This window comes from Staurois parvus, unplaced genomic scaffold (assembly GCF_062004578.1).
Source record: "Staurois parvus isolate SC_StPar_1 unplaced genomic scaffold, SC_StPar_1.0 ptg000594l, whole genome shotgun sequence".
Classification (NCBI taxonomy): Eukaryota; Metazoa; Chordata; class Amphibia; order Anura; family Ranidae; genus Staurois; species Staurois parvus.
In genome coordinates this window covers 278,393-303,068 of record NW_028318390.1, presented here as the reverse complement: position 1 = coordinate 303,068, position 24,676 = coordinate 278,393, and the positions used below count along the sequence as shown (strand labels likewise).

Below are 24,676 nucleotides of genomic sequence, written 5' to 3'. Positions count from 1 at the left end.
CATTAAGTCCAGGGTCAACGCAGCCATCTACCAGGAGATTTTGGAGCACTTCATGCTTTCTTCCGCAGATGAGCTTTATGGGGATGCTGACTTCATTTTCCAGCAGGACTTGGCACTTGCCCACACTGCCAAAAGCCCCAAAACCTGGTTCAATGACCGTGGGATTACTGTGCTTGTTTAGCCAGCAAACTCGCCTGACCTGAATCCCATAGAGAATCTATGGGGCATTGCCAATCGAAAGATGAGAGACATGAGACCGAACAATGCAGAAGAGCTGAAGGCCGCTATTGAAGCATCCTGGTCTTCCATAACACCTCAGCAGTGTCACAGGCTGATAGCTGCCATGCCACGCCGCATTGAGGCAGTAATTGCTGCAAAAGGGGTACAAACCAAGTACTGAGTACATATGCATGCTTATACTTTTCAGAGGTCCGATATTGTTCTATGTACAATCCTTGTTTTATTGATTGCATGTAATATTCTAATTTCTGAGATTGTGGATTTGGGGTTTTTCATGAGCTGTAAGCCATAATCATCACAGTTATGACAAATCACGGCTTAAACTATCTTGCTTTGCATGTAATGAGTCTATCTCATATATTAGTTTCACCTTTTAAGTTGCATTACTCAAATAAATGAACTTATCCTAATTTTTCAAGTTTCACCTGTATATATTGATTACATCTTTTTTCTGTAAATATTTTTATTGCACCCTTTTGACCTTTTAGTAATAAATCTTTCTTTCTGAAAGTGTTGAACTGTTTCTATAGCTCGTTAATGCAACTTACAAATTCCTGCCTCTAAAAGAGCGCTACTGTGTTTGTATAGCACTGTCATCGCAGACAGGTTATACAGAGGGTTAAACAGACGATTATCCCAACCATCCTAGTGTTATTGCTAATATTGCCGAGTTTCCTCTTTCTCTGTACAAAAAGGAGGTGGTGGCAGTGTGAAGGGTTAATTGCGTAATTAACCTGACCCAGTAACAATCGCATTCAGGCTGCCGGTACATCAATTGGTGGTCCATTAGCTGTAAAATCGTTGTGCAGGGTGCAGCTGGGTGTGGCATTGTTAGGCAGGTGCAATCACGGTTTTAGATTGGCTAGTCCTTCGGTTACGAGTTTGCTGAGAAGGTCAGGGGTCTGACGCCGCGATCGTCAGAGACCTTCACATGAGTTTCACTCTAAAATGAAAAATGTCAAAATTGATTGATCCATCTCTTCTTTACAATTTTAAGCATTACAGTTTTCAGTGGTTTCACAAGTGCACACACAGTTTCACTGTTTATATTTAAAGTGTATCTAAACACAAAATGCATAATATTGCAGTTTACCAGTTCTATGAGTAGTGGCTACATTTTTCCTGTCAGGCTTTTTTTAACCTGGTAATCCTGTGAATTATACACCTCCTGTCTTTGTGCTTTCGATTAGGCTCATAGGAAGTGACATGGACACTGCATTTTTGGGAAGATCTACAGTTTTCTGCACTTAGCAAAAATGTTACTAGCTTGAAAACTGGAAATGAATGCAGTCACCACATCTTGGGATGTTTAAAAAAATATATAATACATTTTTGTTGTTGGCCTTAGATACAGTCTTGTGAATAATTTATAGATTGTACCTGTGCAATAAAATTTTACTTTATTTTTTTACTAACAATATAGGTTTCATAGCCATTTGTGCAGCATAAACACTTGTTACTACTATCTTTTTGTTCCATAGGTCCTCTGATATAATGTTTTTAATTAAATTAGTCTATTTGCAATTAAACTATGTATTTTTGGCAAGCGGATAAAAAAAAATTGAGAAATCAGTACATCAGAAAAAGTGTTTAAAGAATGCTTTATTAAAAAAAAAAAAGAAAAGAAAAAAAAAAAAAAAGGATGTGAATTTTATCCAAGCACTTATCACTGATCTTTTGCCTTCCATGTTTTCCAATTTATTCAAACAAATGTCATTATAGCATAACATACACTGTCTATTCAAAGTCCTATATGAACAAATGTTTTCTTTAGTTTCAATAGACAGACAATGGAAATAGTATTAGCATTCTAAAAGCAGTTTGACTTTTTCTTTAAGAACAGCATTAAGAGGTCTTAATTTAAGGAAACTATCACAAAGCAAAAACGTGTGTGATTAACTGCATTTAAGTAGTTTATAGTGATTGTAAAGGCTCAAGGTTTTTTTTACCTTCATGCATTCTATGCATGAAGGTAAAAAACCTGTTTGCAACATCCCCCCCAGCCCCCCTAATACTCTCCAAAACCCCCCTCTCGATCCAAAATTGTGCACTGGAGTCTTGGCTATCCCAGGACTCCCTCTTCTCATTGGCTGAGACAGAAGTGGGAGCCATTGGCTCCCACTGCTGTCAATCACAGCCAGTGAGCCAATGAGAAGAGAGAGGGGGCTGGGCCGAGCCGCGACTCCGTGTGTGAATGGATACACGGAGCAGTGGGTTCCCCCATACCAAGCTGCTTGCTGTGGGGACACCCGACAGGACAGAGGAGCCAGGAGAGCCTGCGGGGGACCAGAGGAGAGGAGGATCCAGGCTTCTCTGTGCAAAACTACTGCACACAGCAGGCAAGTATGACACATTTGTTATTTTTCTTACAAAACAATAAGCCTTAGAATCACTTTAATTGGAGGTGATGTGACTGCCTCGAAACCAGAAAATAAATGTATCAATTGCACTCCTAACTTTTCTTGAGTGGGATACAAAAATGTAGGTGTTTTGGTGATAAGATGGATGACACCATATAATGTTAACAAAAATACATATATTCTTCACCAACATACCTTGGAAAATTATTTAAGCCCAACTCCGGGCAAACAAAAAGTTATTCTTTGCAGTGGGGCTGTGCACGCATTGCAAGGTTTAATTGCTTAAGTCTAGGGTTACAATGAAAGGAAATATAGGAGGGTTTTTCAAAATGTTTCTGCACTTCTTTAAATATATATATATAGATTTATAAAAGTGCAGAAACTTTTTGAAGACCGCCTGTATTTACCATATTCTCCGCTTGCTCCTCCCTAGACTAGAGCCCAGCATTCTAGTGGTCTAGGGTCTTGATGTAATTAAGTCCAGAGCAGAGTCCATAGCCATGCTCTGGATGTGAGGATGCCAATGGACAGGCAACCGCCAGATCACAGGGGAGCACTGTCTGCAGGATTATTTGTTTTCTGCTTTGAGCTTAACAAGATGGGAATAGTCATCGGTAAAGGAAACTAATGCTTCATAAATGTACTGCATCCATTCATAAAGATAGAGTGACAATAATAAGAAAACTATACAGAGCAGACAAGAAAAAAACAAACAAGGTAGAAACCTACAAAAAGGTATAAAACTATGATATGAAAATCCCAACTAAAAAGGTGTAAACAAAAACCCCAAACAGTGTGTTCTAAATCACAATAAGGCTCTATTCACACTTGTGCAACTTGCCATGGGACCTTGGACACATAAAATTACATGACAAGTTACAGCCCATTGTTTTCAATGGCACCTGTTCGGATCTATGCAGCGACTTTGAAAAGTTTCCTGCACTAGTTTGATGCGACTTAGTGTCAGAGAATGTAAGGTCAGATCAAAGTCACCCTGGAAATTGTGCGACTTTGAAGTAGCACAAGTGTGAATGGAGCCTAAATGTTGATTCATGAACCAGTAATAATAATTATCAACTGTAAACATAAATAGCCCCCGGTGACAAGACCCAGAGTATGAAAATAAACCTTTGATAGTATTGCAGTGTGTTCCAAATCAAAACAAAAAGGCAGAGCAAAGGAATAACAATCATTAAAAATATATACACCTAATGTGTTGTCATACTAAGGGAAGACTAGTATACAGCAGCACAGAAGAAAGATTAGTGCCTTCCATATCACACAGATGTTTTTGCATCAGAACAGATTTCCTTTGAGCACAAATTAAAAAAGAAAACACACAAGACCATAGGATTGTTTAAAATAAAACCTAGCTTATTAAAGTGGCCCTATGCCCGATCAGCAGACAGCTTTAACCATTTGCAGATTACTTTCAGGACATCCAATTAGTGACTAGGGTAGTGCTAAAACCCCTGGCAGTTTAATTTTTGTGTAAACACAAGAACAAAGGGGGCGCTGGATTCAGATTGTCTAAGGGTCACTGAAATTGTCACTGAGCACTTTGGCTCCAGTTTGGTATGCCATAAAATGGGGACCACCCTCGGGAACAGGGAAAGGACCCAGATTTGAGAATGCGTGCACACACACACACTTTCCTCAAAGACAGAGCCTTATCCTTCTCTACTGTTCAAAACAAAAAGACATAAAAAAGCAATAAGAGATGGCCTCAAGGGCCAATAAAAAGTGTGGGACATACCAGAGCACAAATATGACACCACCTGTCCAACTTGTTCTAAACTTTGGGGATTCCAGAACACTCAGGAAGTAATTTACATATGCCTTTAGGCACAAGGAAGCATCTGCTCTAATGGCCTGGGCCACTTTACCAGCTAAGGGGAACCCACAGGTGTGCTTTAAATATTTCTACTGTGTGTATATATATATATATATATATATGCATAACAAAATGTTTGATGGATTATTACTTACGTATTTGATATTCTAGGCCCTCAGCATTTTTTAGCTCAACACATTGAACACAATAAAATACACATTCCTAAGAACACTATGGGGGGAGAGTTGCTAAAGCTGGAGCGTGCAAAATCTGCTGCAGATCTGTATAGACGCTAATCAGCTTCCAGGATTTATTGTCAAAACTTAGCTGAAGAAGCAGAAGTTAAAAGATGATTGGCTACCATGCACAGCTGCACCAGATTCTGGGTGCTCCAGTTTTAGTAAATTTCCCCCTTTGTTAAATTTTTACCCCAGCACTTGCAGTTTGCAGCTCTTCCTCTCTGTTGTTATGTATTTCTATTGATGGGACACTACGTAGGGAGACAACTGTAGTCCCTGCATGCAAGAGAAAGGGGCCATCTTGAAACAGAAAACCCGGAGCAGCAATCATGTCACCAGCTTAAACTGGAACATAGTCCAGGGTTAATGCGGAACTACACTGTTTCTGAGAAGCACAAATCAAATACACTATTTAATTAATTTTAAAGATCCAAAGCAAACACATCCATCCATGTCTCAATGCTTTATTTTGCTGCAAAATCACTTTGAAAAACCATGTTGAGTAAGGACAGCTGAATATCCTAGCATTTACTTCCTGGAATCCATCTGTCCTTAGCTGAGAAAACCCTCCTCCCCTCCTGAAGACTCCTGGGATGTAAGACATAATTTACCTAGGCAAAAGAACCAGGAAGTAACTGAAGTAAAAAAAAAAAAAAGTTTAAAACAAATAAATATAATATACTTTCCTATCTATTTACTAATGTTAGCAGCATAAGGATTTAACATGATGTTGATTGAGAAAGTAAAATTCCACTTTAAAAGATAAAGAAGCTTCATAGTAAGTGATTTAAGTGGTAGCAAAGTCGATTTTTCTTCACTTGTACCTACAGGTAAGGCTATAATGCTTACCTGTAAATATTTCCCAATCGTGCACTGGAGAGATTTACCTGTAACAGACATGAACGCAAGTGCTCTGAAGGAATGGCATGACTGTGCCATTCCTTCAGAGCTGTGTGCCATTAAAAGTGACTCCTGTGCTCATACACAGAAGTGACGCCATCACGGCTCGGCCATTCTAGCTGCCGGAGCCCGCTTACTAGAAGGACCGGGTGAAGATGGAAGCTCTGTCAGCTGTGACAGCATGCTGCTGGAGGGCTTCCTTTTAAGGCCAGTTTCACATAATGTGCCAGTATGCGATGCATACTAGCACGTTATGCCATGTTCTTGCAGGGTTTTTTTTTTCTTAGTTTGCTACTGCTTTCAATCAGCTGCTGAAAGTGATTAAAAAAACCCTGAACTTTTAATATCACTGTTGTGAAACCTCTCCAGAAAAAACATGGAGGCTTTCATTGCTTTACTCCTTAAAATGTTAGTTACCTGTGTATCTTGCTGATATAATGTACTTTTGGATTCACTGACATGGAACAAGTATGGGGATTACTAGCTCCAACTTTATTGTCTGAACTCTTTTTCTGTGTTACTCAAAAAGAATTGAAAACTATGTGATCAGACTGAAAAGTAACACATCTTCAAAAGGCAGACTGTACTGAGCAAAAGATTTTTTTTGTAACATTTATTTTCTACCAGTTTGGTGAAGCACGCTAATATCGATGTCAACAGCTTTCTATAGAGTTGCTGGAAATGGAAAGTAAACCTAAAATACAAACACCTTTTATTTGAGACAGCTTTACAGGATATACACGTAAAAACGTGTAAAGGTTTCAAAAACCTGAAAAACAAATGGATTGTGAGAATATCAATGCAGAAATTTATCGTTCAGAATCCTTGCGTCCAACACTTTCCATTCAAACAAATTGGATAGTACAAGTCTTCGTAGCAATATCACATTCAACAAGTACATTTCATGATATTTGCTTGTGATAAATGAGAATTCCTGTCCGAGCTGGAAAACCATTTGCTACTTAAGCTTTTTTCTTAGTGGCATTTAAAACTTTATCTTTCTGTCGGATTTCCTCCCTCAGTTTTACCTCTGTGATTCGTAAATGTCTGATGCTGGACTTCATCTCTTTCATTTTCACCTCCATAAGGGCTATAATGTCTCGCTGTTCATTGAGCTTTCTCAGCAGCTCCTCTGTGGTGGTGCTAGAAGACATGGAGTAGGAATGGTCCGCGAACTGCGGCGATGGGTAATATTCGGGCATGGGATAGGTTTCTTCTCCCACCACTACCACTTGGAGTTGCTGATGAGAAGTTGCAGGAGAAAAAGCTGGTCCTCCTTCAGAATCCAGCTTGACGGTGAGATTGACTGGGTTGGTTTCTGCGTGGATTGCTCCTCCAGTCGGGGATCTTCCTATGGAAGGGGGAGACAAGTCTACGCCGCTCATATCTGCTCCCATGCCAGGTGAGGTGCCTATGAGCATCATCTCCGCACCTCCGGCTGTCAGCTCCAGCACCTCCTGCTCCTGTCCTGGCAGTGACGTCACCAGGACCGCTGTGGAGTAATTCGGCTGATGCCTCTTCTTGGTTTTGTCTCCCGGACTGCCCCTGCGCGGTCTCTTCTCGTTCACTCCCCGAAGAGGGAATATTGTCGGCACCCTGATGCTGTACGACTTGCGCCCACCGTGGAAGTGAAGGCTGCACACCCGGTGGCCGTTAGTGGGCTGGAAAGTGTTAAAGCAGCCCGTCACTCCAGCCCGAGACACGTTCTTCAGCCACAGGTGTCGCAGCTCCGGATCTTTGGGGAACGTATAAAAGTGCAGACCTTTGTCTCGGTGTGAATTGCTATAGCAACCCGGAACACAGCAGGTGAAGCCAGGCATCACTGCAAGTGCAGACCGTTCTCAGATGTACGAGGGACCCAATAAGATGTACAACGGAAACTACATATCCCAGAACACCATTAACTTCCGGTGCGAGAGCGCCGTCCGGCCACGTGACGTCATATCCGATAACTTCATTGTGGTTGTGTTATCGCGAGCTTAAGTCACACCAGCGCGGGATTGTGTCTGTTTCAAAAGGGATTCTGTTAGCTGAGTTCGATAACAGGTACAGGACGTGACATTGAATGATACGGATGTGTAATGTGTGGTACGCTCCATTGCGCGGTATGTCGGCATTGTACATAATAATGGAATTGACACTTTAGAAAAAGCAGCATCGCTTGGCAATTGCATTCAAGTTTATGTAAAGACGAGATTGAAAACAATATGCATCGGTCAGCCTTAACATTGGCAGCACTGCCAGGTACAGTGAGTAACATGGATTATTTCGTTACAATGGCCTCTGAAAGTGAGTGGGATACATCAGGCAGCAAATGAGCATGTTGTCCCTTAAGTTAGAAAACCAGACAAGTGTAAGGATCTGAGTGACTCTGGCATAGAGGCCAAGTTGTAATGGCTCGACGACTTGTGCAGAGCAGCTCAAGCTCTTGTGGGATGTTCCTGGTCTGCATTGGTTCAGGGACGGGAGACTGGGGGCAGGGTCTTGGGGAGCAAAGTTTCCTCTGTGTAGTCCCATCTAAAGGAAAAGCTCCTGAAGATCAAATTGCTGAAAACGTTAGCCATGGAAACCTGTGATCTATGCATGTTTCATGCACTGCATTCAAAATACACTGTCCTTGCGATCTGCAGCAGGTGTCAGTGCAGTCTTAACACCCCCAAATGTTGGTTTGCCTGCAACAGATATCATGGTACAAAACTACCATTGCAGTGTGTTCCCAAAGTGGTGTGATCTGATTCTATTCAAAATGAATGGGCTCAAATTGCACTGCACAGAAATGCAGTGCACATTCCTATGCGATTCCTAAGCAATCCATAGTGTGAACCTAGGCTTTAAGTGGAGCCTTAGTCAGAAAATTAGGTCCTGCTTGATCACTTCATGCTGGACCCTTTTGCAGGTATATCTATGTAACATTAAAAATAAGTGTCTCTATACTGTTTAAAATCCAGTAATACATTGTCTCACTCTGCTCTGTACATACTCAGTTGCCTCTATTTTTTTCGCACTGTGCCGAAAATGTCGAGGCAGATCTGCTGACACCCAAGAGATTTACTGCTGCTCACAGGCTTTGGGCCTCAGAAAAATGGCAGCCTCCAGCAAAAAGAAACAGGAGCAATGCTGGAAGCAATTTACAGCACACACTAATTTTGGTAGCATAATTATCAAATCGATCATAAAGGTTCACTTTTTTAATAACTTGCCATACTTGCCTGTTCTGTGTAATGGTTTTGCACAGAGTTGCCCCGATCCTCTTCTTCCTGGGTCCCTCCCCGGAAAAAAGTGTTTGCTCCCAAGCCACTTCTGTGTGTCTTTTAGACACAAAGAGCAGAAAGAGGTCCAAGTGCTAAGACCCAGATGTATGGGGGCCACTTGCCCACTGCTGCTAATGTCACACTGGGGAAAAGTGGTGAATAAATACAAAAAAACCAGCGCTGAGGAAACTTATTTAAATCAATATGAGCCCCACATTGATTCCATAAGGGGTATGCTTTTATTTTGTACAGACTTCATGAAATTAAAATTCATCCAGAAATCATCCAAAACAAGGCTGTATAGCCAAGGCACAACAAGGTGTAATGTCCGCTCACCTATGTCTACAGGCCAGGAAGTGATGGTAAACACAGTTTCTTGCTGTCCCAGCCAGGGATACCGTCACAACAACTGGGGAGGAAGCGGAAGTCAGGCGCTGGGTATGGACTGCAAGCTTGGCTGATAACCATGACCATGTATTTTGCGCGCATGCGCTTTGTCAAGTCTAGGAGATCAGTGGTTACCAGCTTTGTTTATATAGTTGGACTGAACAAGTGGGCCAGCATCAATCAGGGGAGGAGCTGGAGCAGACATTCCCTTTGAATTATGCTGATACACTTGCAGGGTCCAATGTTATATTGCAATATACTATTTAGGGTAAAAATATATATATATTTGCACCCATGTGAAAAACATTGTAAAATATACCATAAAACTAATAATAAATATAATAAAACTCATAAATTACACAAATAAAATACTACTTATGTTCATCAGCATTGGATCATTGAATTTAAATCACAGAATTCCACAACAAAAGATATAAACCTATGAATAGAATATATAGATAAAATTACATAATTAACACAAAAGATCAAATAATGTAAAATAAATCCAATATCTGATATAAATCAGATTGAAACGATACTGTGTATCTCAAGTTCTTCATTAAGACCAATGGGGGACATTGAGCCTAATTTAAAGATCCAGAACTTCTCTCTCTTACATAAGAGAGAATATTTTATTTGTCAAAGATCTTTTCTCAATGTGTTCAATTGCCATGACTTCAAGACACCCAAAATTCTTACACTGGGCTTGAGGGAAGTGTAACACTGCTTATCACTTCTATCCTTGATAAGCCTACAATGTTCCCCAACACGCTTCCGTAAAGGGCATAAGGTGCGACCTATATACAATAATTTACATGGACATGAGAGTACATATATTACAAAGTCAGTCTCACATGTTATGAATTTTTATCTGAAAAGGGTTACCTTTGTTGTCCATTATTTCAGAATGACCAGGTGTAATGAATTGACAAGGCAACCTCTCTTCTTACACTGAAAGATTCCGGTCCTATTATCAAAGTAGGATTGAATATTCATGTCCCTCTTTATCCTTCTTGATAATTTGCTAGGGGCTAAAATATTTTTTAATGTGCGCGCCCTTTTAAAGTTGACCTGGGGAGCTGGGGGTAAATATAAAAATATCGATATATCATCCGTAAAAACAATGTATCTGGTGAAGGGATTGTTGGCCCAAATGTATTAAGCCCATTGCTAGATTGGCATATCCTGTGGCAAAATTGGCACCCATCACTGTGCCGTTGGTCTAGAAAAGTGAAATAATTGTGTTTCAAACAAAACTCAGTACTGTCTACTAAAAATTGGTCCGGCCTAAAATTCATATTAGAATTGGCAGACAAATACTGAGTGCCGATAAACCGACTTTGTGAGGAATAGATGTATACAGAGAATAAACACCTAAAGAGGCCCAATTGTTGCCCTCTTCCTAGTTGTAATGTTTTAAAACTTCAATGACATGCCCTGAGTCTCTGATAAACAATGGAAGTTGGCAAACCTTTGGTTGTAGAAAATAATCAATATACTTGGATAGACCATTATTAAAACTATTAGTACTTTGCTACTATAAGTCTTTCTGGTGGATGATCTAATGATTTGTGGACCTTTGGGAGATGATAAAAATAAAGGGTGCTGCTTACAAAGGGGAGCAAAAATTTTCTTCCTCCTGTCCAGCACACCCCTTCTCCACGCCTCCTCTACCAATGTATTTAGCGCTAACTGAAAGGTTGCTAACTTGCTATAGGTGTTAATATCCAAAAGAAGACGCAATAGTTCTTTCACATTTTCCTCCCTAGTCTGAACAACCAGGCTCCCACCTTTATCCGCTTGTTTCAACAATATTTCTATTCATCTCTAAATCTTTTAAAGTCTTATGTTCCCATGATATGTTGTTCACTTTTGTTTTTTCTGAGGTGGCACACAAGGTCACAAAATCCCTATAAACAATGTGATAAAAAGTTTCAATTTAGGGGCCCTTTGTGCTGGGTAAAAATTAGATTTAGATCTTAGACTTGTGTGAGTCACTTCAGGATCTAAAGAGATGTGGAAATGTTGTCTATCTGTATTAGTTTCAGTCCATAGCTTCCAATATGTCGATCATTTCTTAATCACTTGAATGGGGTGCAGGATCACTTGCCTGGATGTTTATTGGGACTGTATTCTGAGAATCAATAGCAAAATGTCTTTTGATAGTAAGGGAACGCACAAATTTGTTCAGGTCTTTTAACAGTCCAAATTTATTAGGTCCCACAACAGGGGCAAAACTTAACCCTTTTCTTAATGACAATTCCGCTCCAGTAAGGGTGTATTTTTTTTATTTTTTAATCTGTTTTTTCTAAAAAAAAAAAAAAAAAAAAAAAAAAAGGAATAAGAAATATTGTCATCTAAAGGAGCAGTCCTCTCAAGTGTCTGGTGTTACATCTGACATGTTTGAGTGGGCGACAGGAGTAGCAGGGAAAGTGGATGTAGTACTGGAATTAATCCAATGTGTATCTGGAGGACCCTGAGTTGATAGAGAATTATCTTTCTCTATTTAGCCCATTGGCATTAGCTAAAGGAATATCATTGCCTTCTTGTGTGCAAAAAACTTCAATATTATTCTTATACAGGATTTATATAGCACCAACAGTTTGCTCAGCGCTTTACAATATAACGGGAACAATACAGTTCAATACAAGAGGGATTTGAGGGCCCTGCTCCTTGGAGTTTACAATCTAGGAGGGAGGGGCTAGTGGTACAAAAGGTAGTAACTGTGGGGGGTGGACTGGTTGGAAGAGTAGAAGATTCCAGTATTAGCTGAGGGCAGGATAGGCATGAAGAGAGAGGTTTTCAGAGATCGCCTAAAAGTGAGCAGAGTAGGTGATAGTCTGCTAAATTGGGGTAGAGCGTTCCAGAGGATGGGGGAAGCTCTGGAGATGAGCATGGGAGGAGGAGACAAGGGAGCTAGAGAGTAGGAGGTCTTGCGAGGAGCGGAGAGTACGGTTTGGGTGATATTTAGAGACAAGATCGGTGATGTAATTTGGGGTAGTTATAAATTGCTTTATACGTTATTGTTAGTGTTTTGAATTTTATCCGTTGGGCAATGGGAAGCCAGTGGAGGGATTGGCAGAGAGGGGTGGCAAATACAGAACGGTTAGTAAGGTGGATGAGTCTGGCAGCAGCATTCATGATAGAGGGGATAGCCTGCGATTAGGTTGGCCAATGAGGAGGGAGTTACAATAGTCAAGGCGAGATATAACAAGGGAGTGAATAAGTTGCTTAGTGGTTTCCGAGGTTAGGAACGGTTGTATCTTGGAGATGTTGCGGAGGTGAAGTCTATAGGATTTGGACAGTGATTGGATTTGGGGCTGAAAGCACTGGTGGGAGTCTAGGGTTACACATAGTACCCTGGCATGAGGGGAGGGACTGATGATTGTGTTATTGATCTTGATGGAGAAGTCAGGGGAGGGGGCACGGGCTGGGGGAAATACTAAGAGCTCAGTTTTGGAAAGATTGAGTTTGACGAAGTGGAGTCACATCCATGCCGATATGTTACTTAGTAGGTTAGTAATGCGAGTGGAGACTGAAGGGGTGAGGTGAGGGGTAGAAAGATAGATTTGTGTGTCATCAGCCTAGAGATGGTACTTAAAGCCGTGGGAGTTTATCAAGTGACCAAGGGAGGAGGTGTAGATGGAGAAGAGAAGGGGTCCAAGGACAGAACCTTGAGGGACCCCTACAGAAAGAGGGAGTGAAGAGGAGGAGGCAGCGTTATACGTAACACTGAAGGAGCGCTTTGATAGGTAGGAGGAGAACCAGGAGAGAGCAGAGTCTGAGGCCAAGAGAGTGGAGATTTTTGAGGAGGAGGGGATGGTCAGCTGTATCAAAAGCTGCAGAGTGGTCAAGTAGTAAGAGTACTGAGTAGTGGCCATTGGTTTTAGCAGTTAGTAGATCATTCGTGAGTTTTAGCAGGGCAGTTTCAGTGGAGTGTAGAGAGCGAAAGCCAGACTGTAAAGGGTCAAGAAGGTTGTTGTTGGTGAGGTGGGAGCTCAGGCGATTGTAGACTAAGCGTTCTAGGAGTTTAGAGGTAAATGGCAGCAGGGAGATGGGTCTTAACTTGTTCAGGTCAGTGGGGTCCAGGGAGGGCTTTTTAAGTATGGGAGTGATGTGCGCATGCTTTAGAGGGGAGGGGAAGGCACCAGTAGAGAGGGAAAGATTGAAGATGTGAGTGAGGGAGCATAGGATGGAAGAAGAGGGTGACCGTAGTAGTTGTGAGGGGACAGGATCCAGGGGGCCGTTAGTGAGACGGGCTTCTGAGAAAACCTTAGTGACCTCTTCAGTAGTGGTGAGGTCAAAAGAGGAAAGTATTGATGGAGGTTTAGTATAGGGTATGCTAAGTGGGATGGATGTCTGTGCAGTGGCAACGCCCCTATGAATTGCGCCAATCTTGTTTTTGAAATGATTTGCAATCTCGTGAGCAGTGAGTGAGGTACTGGGTGGAGGTGGAGAAAGTAGAGAAGAGACAAGGACTGGATGAGAAGGTATTCATAAGAGTGACAAAGTAGGCTTGTTTGACAGCATGAAGGGAGCAATTGTATGTTAAGAAAGCAGATTTATATCGGGTGAATGCTTGGTGGGATTTGGTTTTACGCCACAATCGCTCCAGTGCACGACTATGTCGTTTAAGATTTCTGGTGTGGTCAGTCTGCCAAGGTTGTAACGGTTGGGGCCTGATGCTTCGTGTTAGAGGAGCAAGCGAGTCTAATGCGAATGAAAGCGAACTGTTATAGACAGCAGTGGCCAGGGCAGGGGAGAGATTCTGTCATAGAGTTGGTCAGTTGCAGAGTGGAAAGGAGCCGGGTTCGAGTTGTCAAGGTTTCTGCGGGTAATTGTTTGCTGCTTGGAGGGATAGGTGTTTGAAGACGAGGAGACTGTGAAGGTGATGAGATTGTGATCAGAGAGAGGAAAGGGGGTGTTTGTGAGGTTGTAGGGTGTGCAGAGACGGAGAAAACAAGGTCTAATGTATTCCCATCAGAGTGATCCCATCAGAGTGATCACAATATTCCCAATATTGTGATGAAAATGTGAAGGAACCTTTTTCTGTATTTTTATATTTACCCCCAGCTCCCCAGATCACCTTTAAAAGGTCGCGCACATTAAAAAATATTTTAACCTCTAGCAAATTATTAAGATGGATTAAGAGGGACATGAATATTCGATCCTACTTTGATAATAGGACCGGAATCTTTCAGTGTAAGAAGAGAGGCTGCCTTGTCAATTCATTACACATGGTTGTTCTGAAATAGACCACAAAGGTAACCCTTTTCAGATAAAACAGTTTATAACTTGTGCGACGGACTTTGTAGTATATGTGCTCTCATGTCCATGTAAATTATTGTATGTAGGTTGCACCATACACCCTATACGGAAGTGTGTTGGGGAACATTGTAGGCTTATCAAGGATGGAAGTAATAAGTACAGTGTTCCCTGACCCTTCCTTCAAGCCCATGGTAATAATTTTGGGTGTCTTGAAGTCAAGGCAATCGAGCACATTGAGATCAGATATTGGATTTATTTTACATTATTCTTTTGTGTTAATCATTTAATTTTATTTATATGTTCAATTCATAGGTTTATATGTTTTGTTGACTTTTTGTCATTTAATTCAATGGTCCAATGCTGATTAACATAAGTAGTATTTTGTTTTTGTAATTTATGAGATAATATATATATTTTTACCCTTGATAGTTGTGACGGAGGTGTAGGTGGGACAGGACACACGCGGAAAGCAGTGGGGCACCCAAGGCTTTTATTGAGTGATTTGGAGGGCGCATGATAAATATAGCAAGGGTTAAGTCGGGGGGGCACACAGCAGAAGAGCAGACTCTGGCCGGAAAGGGTTTACGTCCATGGGGCACACAGCAGAAGGCAGGTTCGGTCCAGCATGGCTGTAGGGTCTGGCCACAGCTCAGACCTCTCACAGCACCCTGGGTTGCGAGCAGGGGAAGATACCTCTGCCCGGGTCCTGCTCCTGTCTTTTTCCCCTACCGTCTTTCAGGCCAGCACTCTGAGAGACCTCGGCTCCTCCCCATCTGAGGAAACACCTCCACCTACAATAAAAAAGCTCCACTCCCCTCTGACCTCAGTTCAGGTGTTTCCTCCGGTGGGGAGACACGAGGAGGCGCAGGAGGACGATAGGGGAGCCGAGGGCCGGATAGCCGGCTGTGAGGCCCGACGCAGCCGGGAGTGAAGGCCGGAGTGTCCGGCTGCATATCCTCCCAGGGCAGGCTGCCAGCAGTGAGAGTGCATCCCGGGGGACGGGACAGGGCACTTACCTGCTCTTCGCCCCCCGACCCCCTCCGGCGAGGGGGGGTGTCGGGGTGGCCGTGGTGAGGTCTGGGGAGGATCGGGGGGAGTTCCGCTCCTTCCCATGCTGGCGGTCTGAGGGCTTTGCCGGGCCGGACGTCGGGAGACGGCGGTTTCCGGCGGAAGGGGCGGGGCTTCGCCCAGGGCCGCGACTTCCGCTTCCGGTCGCGGCCTTCACACCACGGCGGCGCGAAATTCGAATGTGGCGGTGCGGTGCACAGCGGTCTGGGGGACAGACCTGCACCAGGCGACCACCCTCCGGTACGGGATGTCGGAGGCACCGGGACCAGGAGATGCCAGCACCAGCCAGTCACAGGTAAGGTGCCTCAGTGGAGGCCTCCCCTACCTGTGGGCCCCTAGCAGGAGGTAGGGCAAGGGGTCTGCGGTTTTTCAGGCCCTTGCTGCTCTGCCGGGAAGCAGGGGGGGGGGGGGGGTGTTTAGTGTCGGACTGATTGGGTTTCCCTCCTCCCCCCTTTTTCTTTTGTGTCTTGCAGGGCAAGGCCCGAGCTAAACTTAGGCACCAGGAGCCCAAGCGGAGATGCCCTTCCTGTAAGGAAGTTTTAAAAGAATCTTGGCGAAAGGTTCTTTGTGGCCCATGTATACAGGGGTTGGTGAGGGAGGAGAAGCCGGAACAGGGGGACCTAGCTAGGTCAGTGAAGGAGTTGGCTACCACCTTCGACTCCTTCAAGTCCCTCATGGAGAGGTTTGCCCTCCCATTACCTACACTTCCCCCCCCCCCCCCCAGGTGGCTTCGGTGAGTCGTCGGGAACCCCTTATGACTGGGGAGGAACCAGTGGGGGACTCCCAGTCTGAGGAGGAATCAGCGGGTGAGGGTCCCTCGGAGGAAGGGAGGGGCCCCTCACGGTATAAGTTGACCCTAGAGGAGGTTGATGAGCTCCTGGGGGCTATATACGAAACCCTGGACATTAAGGAGGAGGTTAAGGCCTTATCTCTCCACGACCAAATGTATCAGGGATTGGAGGAGCACCAGCACAGAATGTTTCCTGTGCATGACATTTTGGTAGACACGATTAAGAAGGAGTGGCAAGACCCGGAAAGGAAACCGTTCTTCTCAAAAGCATTGAGGAGGAGGTTTCCGTTTTCGGAAGACCCGGAGGCGGTCTGGAACAAGAGCCCCAGGCTAGACGCGGCCTTTTCCCAAACAGCCAGGAGAACTGACCTAGCGTTTGAGGACATGGGGGTCTTACCGGACTTATTGGACAGAAGGGCAGAGTCTCTCCTTAGGAAGGCCTGGGACTCGACCCTGTACAACCTGAAACCGGCCATGGCTACGACAGTGGTAGCCAGGAACTTAGAGTATTGGCTTACGCAATTACAGGCCCATATTGTGGCAGACTCTCCCAAGGAAAAAATCTTGGCCTCTTTTGAGACCCTTTTGCAAGGAGTGGGGTATATTGCGGATGCTTCCGCAGAGTCGGTGAGATTGGGGGCCAGGTCTGCTGCCCTGACCAATTCAGCCAGAAGGGCGCTGTGGCTAAAGACATGGCAGGGGGACATCACTTCAAAAGTTAGGTTATGCGGCATCCCCCTCACAGGAGACTGTCTGTTCGGCCCGGGGTTGGAGGAATTATTGGACCGGACGGCTGATAGGAAAAAGTCCTTCCCCCTCAAGAGGAAAATGCAGGAGGGGGGGACACGGAAGGCCCGCCCGGCAAAGAGGCTGAGCCTGCGACCGCCTGGTCAGGGTAGGTCGGCTGGACAGAGAGGTAGGGGAAGAGGGGGGGCGATTTTTCGCCCTCCTGAGCAGCCCCAAAAACCAAGGTGACTTGGTTCCTCCTGTGGGGGGAAGATTGGCGGCATTCCTCCCACAGTGGGAAGCCGTGGTCACCAGCCCCTTCATTTTGGATGTCATCCGAAGGGGTTACCGGTTAGAATTTCTGAGACCGCCACCCGAGACTTTTCTAGTGACGACCCGTCCAAGGGATCCGACGAAGGACGCGGCTCTGGTGGGCGCTTTGGAGATTCTGGAGTCCCAGGGGGTCATCTCCAGGGTTCCGGTAGCGGAGCGAGGGAAGGGAGTTTATTCCCATGTGTTTGTGGTTCAAAAGCCGTCTGGGGCGTTCAGACTGATTTTGAACCTGAAACCCTTGAACAAGTCCGTACGTTACCGGAGGTTCCGCATGGATTCCATTTTTACAATCAGGTCCCTAATCCCACCAGGTGCATTCATGGCATCCATAGACTTGAAGGACGCCTACCTACACGTGCCCGTGGCGGAAGCCTCTCAGAGGTTCCTCAGGTTGGCAGTGGGGGGGGAGGAAGGAATTCGACACTGGCAGTTCAGGGCTCTTCCATTCGGCCTTTCCTCCTCGCCAAGAGTATTCACCAAGGTTCTGTCGGAGGCACTGATTTCTATCCGCTTGAGGGGGATTTCAGTGGTGGCCTATCTGGACGATTTGCTGCTCTTCGCAGATTCAGAGGCTCACTTACGGCAAGACCTGGTTATAGTGAGGAACCATCTGGAAAGCTTGGGGTGGGTTTTGAATCTGGAGAAGTCCTGCCTGGTGCCTTCTCAGAAGGTGATTTACTTGGGCTACACTCTAGACTCGGTAGACCAAAAGACCAGCCTGACTTTGGAAAAGGTCACCAAGTTGGAGGCCGGAGTCAGATTGCTGCAGGGGAGCAGGTCGATGTCCGTAAGACAGGCCATGTCGGTACTTGGATTGCTGACAGCGTCCATTCCGGCGGTTCAGTGGGCAGGTCTGCATATGCGTCCCCTCCAGTTGTGGATCCTGAGGGTTTGGGACAGGAAGTGTCACTCCCTAGAACGCAGGGTCTTGGTGCCCCCCAGTGTGAAGAGGTCTCTATGGTGGTGGAGGAGATCGTCCAGCATAACTCAGGGGCTGTTGTGGTGCTTTCCGATTTCCGCGGAGGTCACTACGGATGCCAGCGCCAGGGGCTGGGGAGCCCACCTGGGAAATTTGGTGACTCAGGGGGAATGGTCCTTAGGGCAGAAGGACAAATCCTCGAATTGGAAGGAATTGAGGGCAGTGTGGGAGGCTCTGCACTCCTTCCAGGCGGGGGTCACGGGCCAGCACGTGCGTGTCCTGACGGACAATGCCACGGCAGTGGCTTATATAAACAGGCAGGGAGGGACGCGGAGCAAGGCCCTCGGGGCCTTAGCGGCGACACTGTTGTCCTGGGCAGAGCTGAATTTGGCGTCCCTGTCTGCGATACACTTAAAGGGGGAGCTGAACCAGAAGGCAGACTTCCTGAGCAGGACTCGGCTCAGGGAGTCGGAATGGGCCTTGAACCCCGATGTCTTTCAGGAGATTGTGCGAAGGTGGGGATCCCCGGATGTGGACCTTTTTGCCTCCGGAAGGAACAACAAGGTCCCAAATTTCTTCTCTCTATCCCGCTGGGACGGGTCCAGAGCGGTGGACGCATTAGGTCAGAGGTGGGACTACCGGCTTTGTTACGCCTTTCCCCCGCTTCCTTTGCTCCCCCTGGTCCTGAGGAAATTCAGGACAGAGGGGACCTCGTTAATCCTGATAGCTCCCTTCTGGCCGCGGCGGGCGTGGTTTGCGACCCTGAAGAGTTTGGCCTCTCGTCCACCCTGGGAGCTGCCACCAAGAGTGGATTTGTTAACACAGGGGCCGGTTCTTTGCCCCAGCGTAGGAAGATTGCGGTTAACGGCCTGGTTTCTGAGCAGCAGCTCCTCTTAGAGAAGGGGTTCTCGCCTAGGGTGGTGGCGACATTACTGGCCAGTAGGAAGGAGGAGACCCAGGCCATTTATGGTAGGGTCTGGGGTTGCTTTACAGCCTGGTGTGACCGGACAGCTGTGGCAACCCATAGTTTGGTTTCTGTGTTGGAATTCCTGCAGGCGGGAGCGGACAAGGGATTGTCTGTCAGCACGCTCAAGGGCCAGGTCTCGGCCCTCAGTGTGTTCTTGGAGACGCCCCTGGCCAGGGAGGCGTTGGTGAGTAGGTTTTTCAAAGCTCTGGTGAGGCAGAGGCCTCCGAGGTCCAGACCATTTCCAGTGTGGGATTTGGCCAAGGTGCTCGGGGGGATGACTAGGGCTCCGTTCGAGCCCTTGGAGTCCTGTCCGATAGGTGAGCTCACCATTAAGACTGCTTTTCTGGTGGCGATTACCACGGCGAGGAGGGTGTGTGAGATGGAGGCCCTCTCGATCAGAACACCCTATCTCCGTATTTTTTCAGACAGGATCGTTTTCAGACCAGACCTGTCCTTCATTCCGAAGGTAGCTCGGAGTTTCCAGAGGGAACAGGACATTGTCCTTCCCTCATTTTTTCCTGACCCGGTGGGGGTAGATCAGGAGAGGTATCATTGTTTAGATGTCAGAAGGTGCGTTCTCCAGTATCTAGAGAAATCTAGGGAGTTCAGAAGCACCGAATCCCTTTTTGTTTTTTTTAAGGGGGCTAGAAGAGGCAAGAAGGCGTCTAGAAGGACGCTGGCCAGCTGGCTGCGGCTGGCGATTACAGGAGCATATCAGGCAGAAGGCCTGGAGGTCCCGGAGGGTATCAAGGCACATTCCACCCGAGCTGTGGCGGCTACCCAGGCAGAGTTAGCAGGGGTTTCCCCAGGGCAGATTTGCAGAGCGGCAACATGGTCCAGCTATGACACATTTGCCAAGCATTACAGACTGGACCTGGTCTCGGTGCAGGAGCAGGACTTTGGTCGTAAGGTCTTACAAGCAGTTAGCCCGCCCGAAGGGTGAGTACTCGCTTATCCTCTCAGAGTGCTGGCCTGAAAGACGGTAGGGGAAAAACCAAGTTACACTTACGGTAACGTCTTTTCCAGGAGTCTTTCAGGCCAGCACCGGTTTCCCACCCACTGTTGATATTGGTTATGTGAAGATGGCTTATTATGATTATGTTGTCTCGCATTGTGTCTCCCCAGATGACCGGAGGATGCTTGGAGAACTGAGGTCAGAGGGGAGTGGAGCTTTTTTATTGTAGGTGGAGGTGTTTCCTCAGATGGGGAGGAGCCGAGGTCTCTCAGAGTGCTGGCCTGAAAGACTCCTGGAAAAGACGTTACCGTAAGTGTAACTTGGTTTTTTTTTTTTTTTTTTTCTTTTTTCTTTCTTTTCCCCAAAGCAGGACATTGCCAGGCAATGATCGCCCTGGCATCTGGTTGCTGTGGCAACAAGCCCTGCCCAAAATAAATCTGTAACAGACATGCAGCGCTCCCATTAATTCAAAGATAAGTATAAATAAACATATGTAATATTCAGAAATTGTTAATGCATATATCAATGTAAGTTTGTGTATATCACACACAATTGTAAGTCCCCCTCTGAAGTTATATTCGTAATTTCAAATCAGGAACGTAGAGATGGGTGACAGTCTATAAATAGCCGGCGGATGATATTCGTGATAAAAATAGTAAGGAAATGAGAATAGGTTGCACTAACCCAGTGTTTCTCAACTCCAGTCCTCATGGACCCCCAACAGGTCATGTTTTCAGGATTTACATTATTTTGCACAGGTGATTTGATCAGTTTCACTGCCTTAGTAATTATCACAGCTGTTTCATCTGAGGGAAATCCTGAAAACATGACCTGTTGGGGGTCCATGAGGACTGGAGTTGAGAAACACTGCACTAACCAGATAGCGCTTTATTTAGCGCATGTAGATGATGAAATCATCTGGGTATAAGCCTCTGAACCCGGGTATTCCGACTGGTAGTAGCCTCTATCCCAGCATTTCTGCAGGGTTTCTGAATGGCAGAGAACTGATTGAAGACCACCGGAGGGAGCCAGCAAACAGGATCTCTTCACAGACCAGATATCCCAAATGGTGTGGTGTTCATAGGCCACCAGAGGGAGATGGAGCTCTAAACAGTGTCTCACGATTTCCTTAGGGAGAATTGGCTCAAGCAAAAAAAGAAGAGCCAGAGAACAAAAAATATCTAAGTGCAAAACTGCTTTATTCAGGTGTAGAAAAAATATTGAAATTGCAACTCACATGATATTAGAGTGGACCGATGGCCAGACATTAGAAGTCCACGTGGATAGAAAGTCACTGAGGGTTGCTTTCTAACATGTTTCGTGCCACGCACGTTCTCAAAGAAGGCTAACCCCCTCAGTGACTGCACAGGCTTATATAGGGGAACACATGCCATTCAATTTTGAACTAATTAGCGGTCCCGCCACTCGCGCATGCGCAGATCGCGCCTGAGTTCGTGCATGCGCAGTTCGCGCCGACGGCGGCTTTTTCTTGAAGTCCTATGCCATAGCTTTATACTGAAGACATAGGAAGAAAGCAGGAGTGTAAGGGTAGTCACTCTACCTCTGCATCTTTCTTTCGTTTATACTACTATGCCAGACGATATTTAAGCCCTGCAATATGCCGATTTTTGGGATAAAGGAGAGTATAATACTACTACAGGAAGTTATATTTTCTTTGTGGGGATAAGGACATATGAAAAAAGCCCAATTATGAGTAATCTCTCCATTGTTCTATATAAGAATCTCTTTAATTAAGCCTGTAGAACTACAGGTGCCAGAATCTCCTTCCCAGGCATGTGCAAACCCCATATAAAATCAATAGTAGACATCATGATAATTAAAACTTGTAAAGAAACTTAAAGCCACATAATAATTTAGAGTTAAAATTTGTGAACGGAAGAGTAAAATTAATAAATCACATGTCAGATACGAAAAAAATATAAAAAATTAAAAAATTGTTTGGAAACAATCATAAAACATGAGAACAAATTGAGAGTAATTCCATCAGAGTAAATCCATAAAATTCATATCTATAATATATTATAATATCTCCTATTGACCCAATCTTAAAAAATCTTGATACAAACTAGCATGAATAAATAGGATTAATAAAGTGAAATGCAATAAAATACAAATTGAAATAAAAGGATATAAATTAAATGATAAAATAAAATGATAAGCCGCAAATAAGGACCTGTCATACCTGGATACTGGTAGTACCCATATTTTATTAGTGATCCGTGGTAGATATGGTAATTAACCCATAGTGTTCAGCCCTAATGCCCTTAAGGGTAAATCCATGAAATTAATATATATAGAAATACTGTACTTAAATATAGGAACCCCAATCTAAAGAATCTAAAGCAGAGTAATATAAATAATAGATGCGATAAATAAATAAATAAATGCTCCGCCCCCTCACTCCAGCCATGCACAGGAATCTTGGCCGTTATCTTCGGCAAATGCAGAGAGCGGCAACCTCGGGGCCGCACTGTGCCCGCTGAGACAAGGGGGAGGGGGTGCGTGGCTTCATCTAGCTGGCCTGCATGTGGGGAATCCACATGCAGGCACAGTGGGGTGGCAGACTCCTCGGTGCCCGGCTGAGGAGAGGTGTGGGGACTCCCATCAGGAGGCAGCTCCCTGGCGCCCAGCACACCACGTTATGTGGGCTATGTGCGGGCGCAGGGGCATGCAATGGGTAAGGGGGGTGCAGGGATCCGGAAGGGGGACCGTGACAATAGTATTTTGCAATATAACATTGGACCTTGCAACTGAATCTGCTCAATACAAGGGTAATGTCCGCTCCAACTCCCCTGATTGACGCTGGCCCACTTGTTCAGTCCTTCCATATAAATAAAGCTGGTAACCACTGATCTCCTAGACTTGACAAAGCGCATGCACGTGAAACGCCTTGTCGTGGTTGCCAGCCAAGCTTGCGGTCCATATCCAGAGCCTGATTTCCGCTTCTTCCCCGGTTGTTGTGGCGTCGCTTCCGGAGCGCCAAGGTCCCATCACTTCCCGGCCTGGGGATGTAGGTGAGCAGACATTCCACCCTGTTATGCCTTTTTTTTTTTTTTTTTTTTGTCTTTAAAACACACAGAGTGTAACTCAGCCCCGCCCCCAGCTCCCTCCTCACTGGCTGTTTCTCAGCCAATGAGAAGGGAGAGACCAGGGAGAGCCACTGCTCTCGTTCGCATTGCTGGATTAATTTTGGGTTCAGGTAAGTATTAGGGGGGCTGAGGTGGGAGCTGCACACTGAAGGGTTTTTACCTTCATACATAGGTAAAAAACCTTCAACCTTTTATAACCACTTTAATGTTGAATGTGTGTTCCTTGCTAAAGAACATTATATTTTATCAAGTTGTTATTGGTAACAATAATGTGTAACGCTGGTTCCAACAGAAAGATGCCAGAAGACAAAGTGTATCAGCTTGTTGCATATAGAGCTGCGCAGCCGTAGATTGATCAGGGTGCCCATTTCTCCCCTGCACTGCCTGCTGTGACCACTGCTACAAGGGGGGAGAGCAGAGGGAGAATCGGCGGACGTAATGGAAACAGGTGGGCTGTGCAGGGGAAATTAAAGTTATTTGTTGGGCTCCCCTGTTGCTGGGCGCCAGATTCTCCTCCCGTGCACAGCCCGTTGTCTCCTATGCTGCAGGTGGGGAGAGAAACAGGAGGGATTGGAGGACGCAAGGGGGTTCTTGGGCTGTGCAGGGAACACAGCATGTTTTTTTGTGTGGATAATAGGGCTTTCATTTGGTAGCAGATTTGGCTAGTAACTCTCCTCACGCATCTTGCAGAACAGTATGAGAGGCTCCACCTACTTAAAATTGGAATACATCATTCACAGTAAAAAAAAAAGAGAGCATAGTTGACTAGTCTTCTCAGTATGTGTTTCCTCTGGCCTAACCGGAACCTCAAAATGCTTTGTTTTCCTCAGGCCTTAATGCTAGTTGCAGTATAGGTTCCTCCGTGATTGCAGGGACAGTGGACCTTTCCTATAACACGCTCAATAATTGGCTTTCTGATTGTTAGCACCTATCAGCATCTTCATAAGTTAGTATGACCAATGATACTAACCACAATATAGGGAATCCAGGAAAAATTGTGTTCTATTTGGATATGATAAATATCACCTAAACAACATTTGTATACATGTAACTTTGTTCACATTCCCATATTTCTCTTTTAAACAGTCATACACCTAGGTGGATGCAGCATCGGTCCTCTGCCTCTCAGACCGAGAACTGAGCAATCAAAGACTGCTGATCACTCTTCTCAGTCTTCAGTGAGCAGAGAGCTGGTGACGGTTGGCACGTTCTGCACTCCTGTGACCCACAGGAGAAGTAGGGCCAAAAGAGCTTTAGCCTTCTCAGTCCTAAGCCATTTCTGGTACTTTTTGCTTACATACCTAGAGAATTGGTGGTTTTTGCATTTTT

General features: G+C 45.1%; 3 protein-coding genes across 3 annotated transcripts in view; 2 read left to right on the top strand and 1 right to left on the bottom strand.

The window, feature by feature from the left end:
* Positions 1-1,824: 1,824 nt before the first annotated feature.
* THAP11 (THAP domain containing 11) lies at positions 1,825-7,477 on the bottom strand. The gene has a single exon (XM_089692553.1). The coding sequence runs from the start codon at positions 7,391-7,393 to the stop codon at positions 6,536-6,538; it is 858 nt and encodes a 285-aa protein (XP_089548679.1). The 5' UTR covers positions 7,394-7,477; the 3' UTR covers positions 1,825-6,535.
* A 204-nt stretch (positions 7,478-7,681) lies between these two features.
* Positions 7,682-24,676, top strand: part of CENPT (centromere protein T) — a gene marked incomplete at its 3' end in the record, with an annotated part of 281,323 nt that continues 264,328 nt past the window's right edge. Inside the window, exon 1 of the mRNA XM_089692549.1 lies at positions 7,682-7,817. Within this exon, the coding sequence (XP_089548675.1) occupies positions 7,781-7,817 (37 nt within the window). The remainder of the gene's footprint in view (positions 7,818-24,676) is intronic.
* On the top strand, positions 16,702-19,724 carry LOC149449932 (uncharacterized). The gene has a single exon (XM_089692552.1). It carries the CDS (start codon positions 17,668-17,670, stop codon positions 19,210-19,212), a length of 1,545 nt encoding a protein of 514 aa, XP_089548678.1. The 5' UTR covers positions 16,702-17,667; the 3' UTR covers positions 19,213-19,724.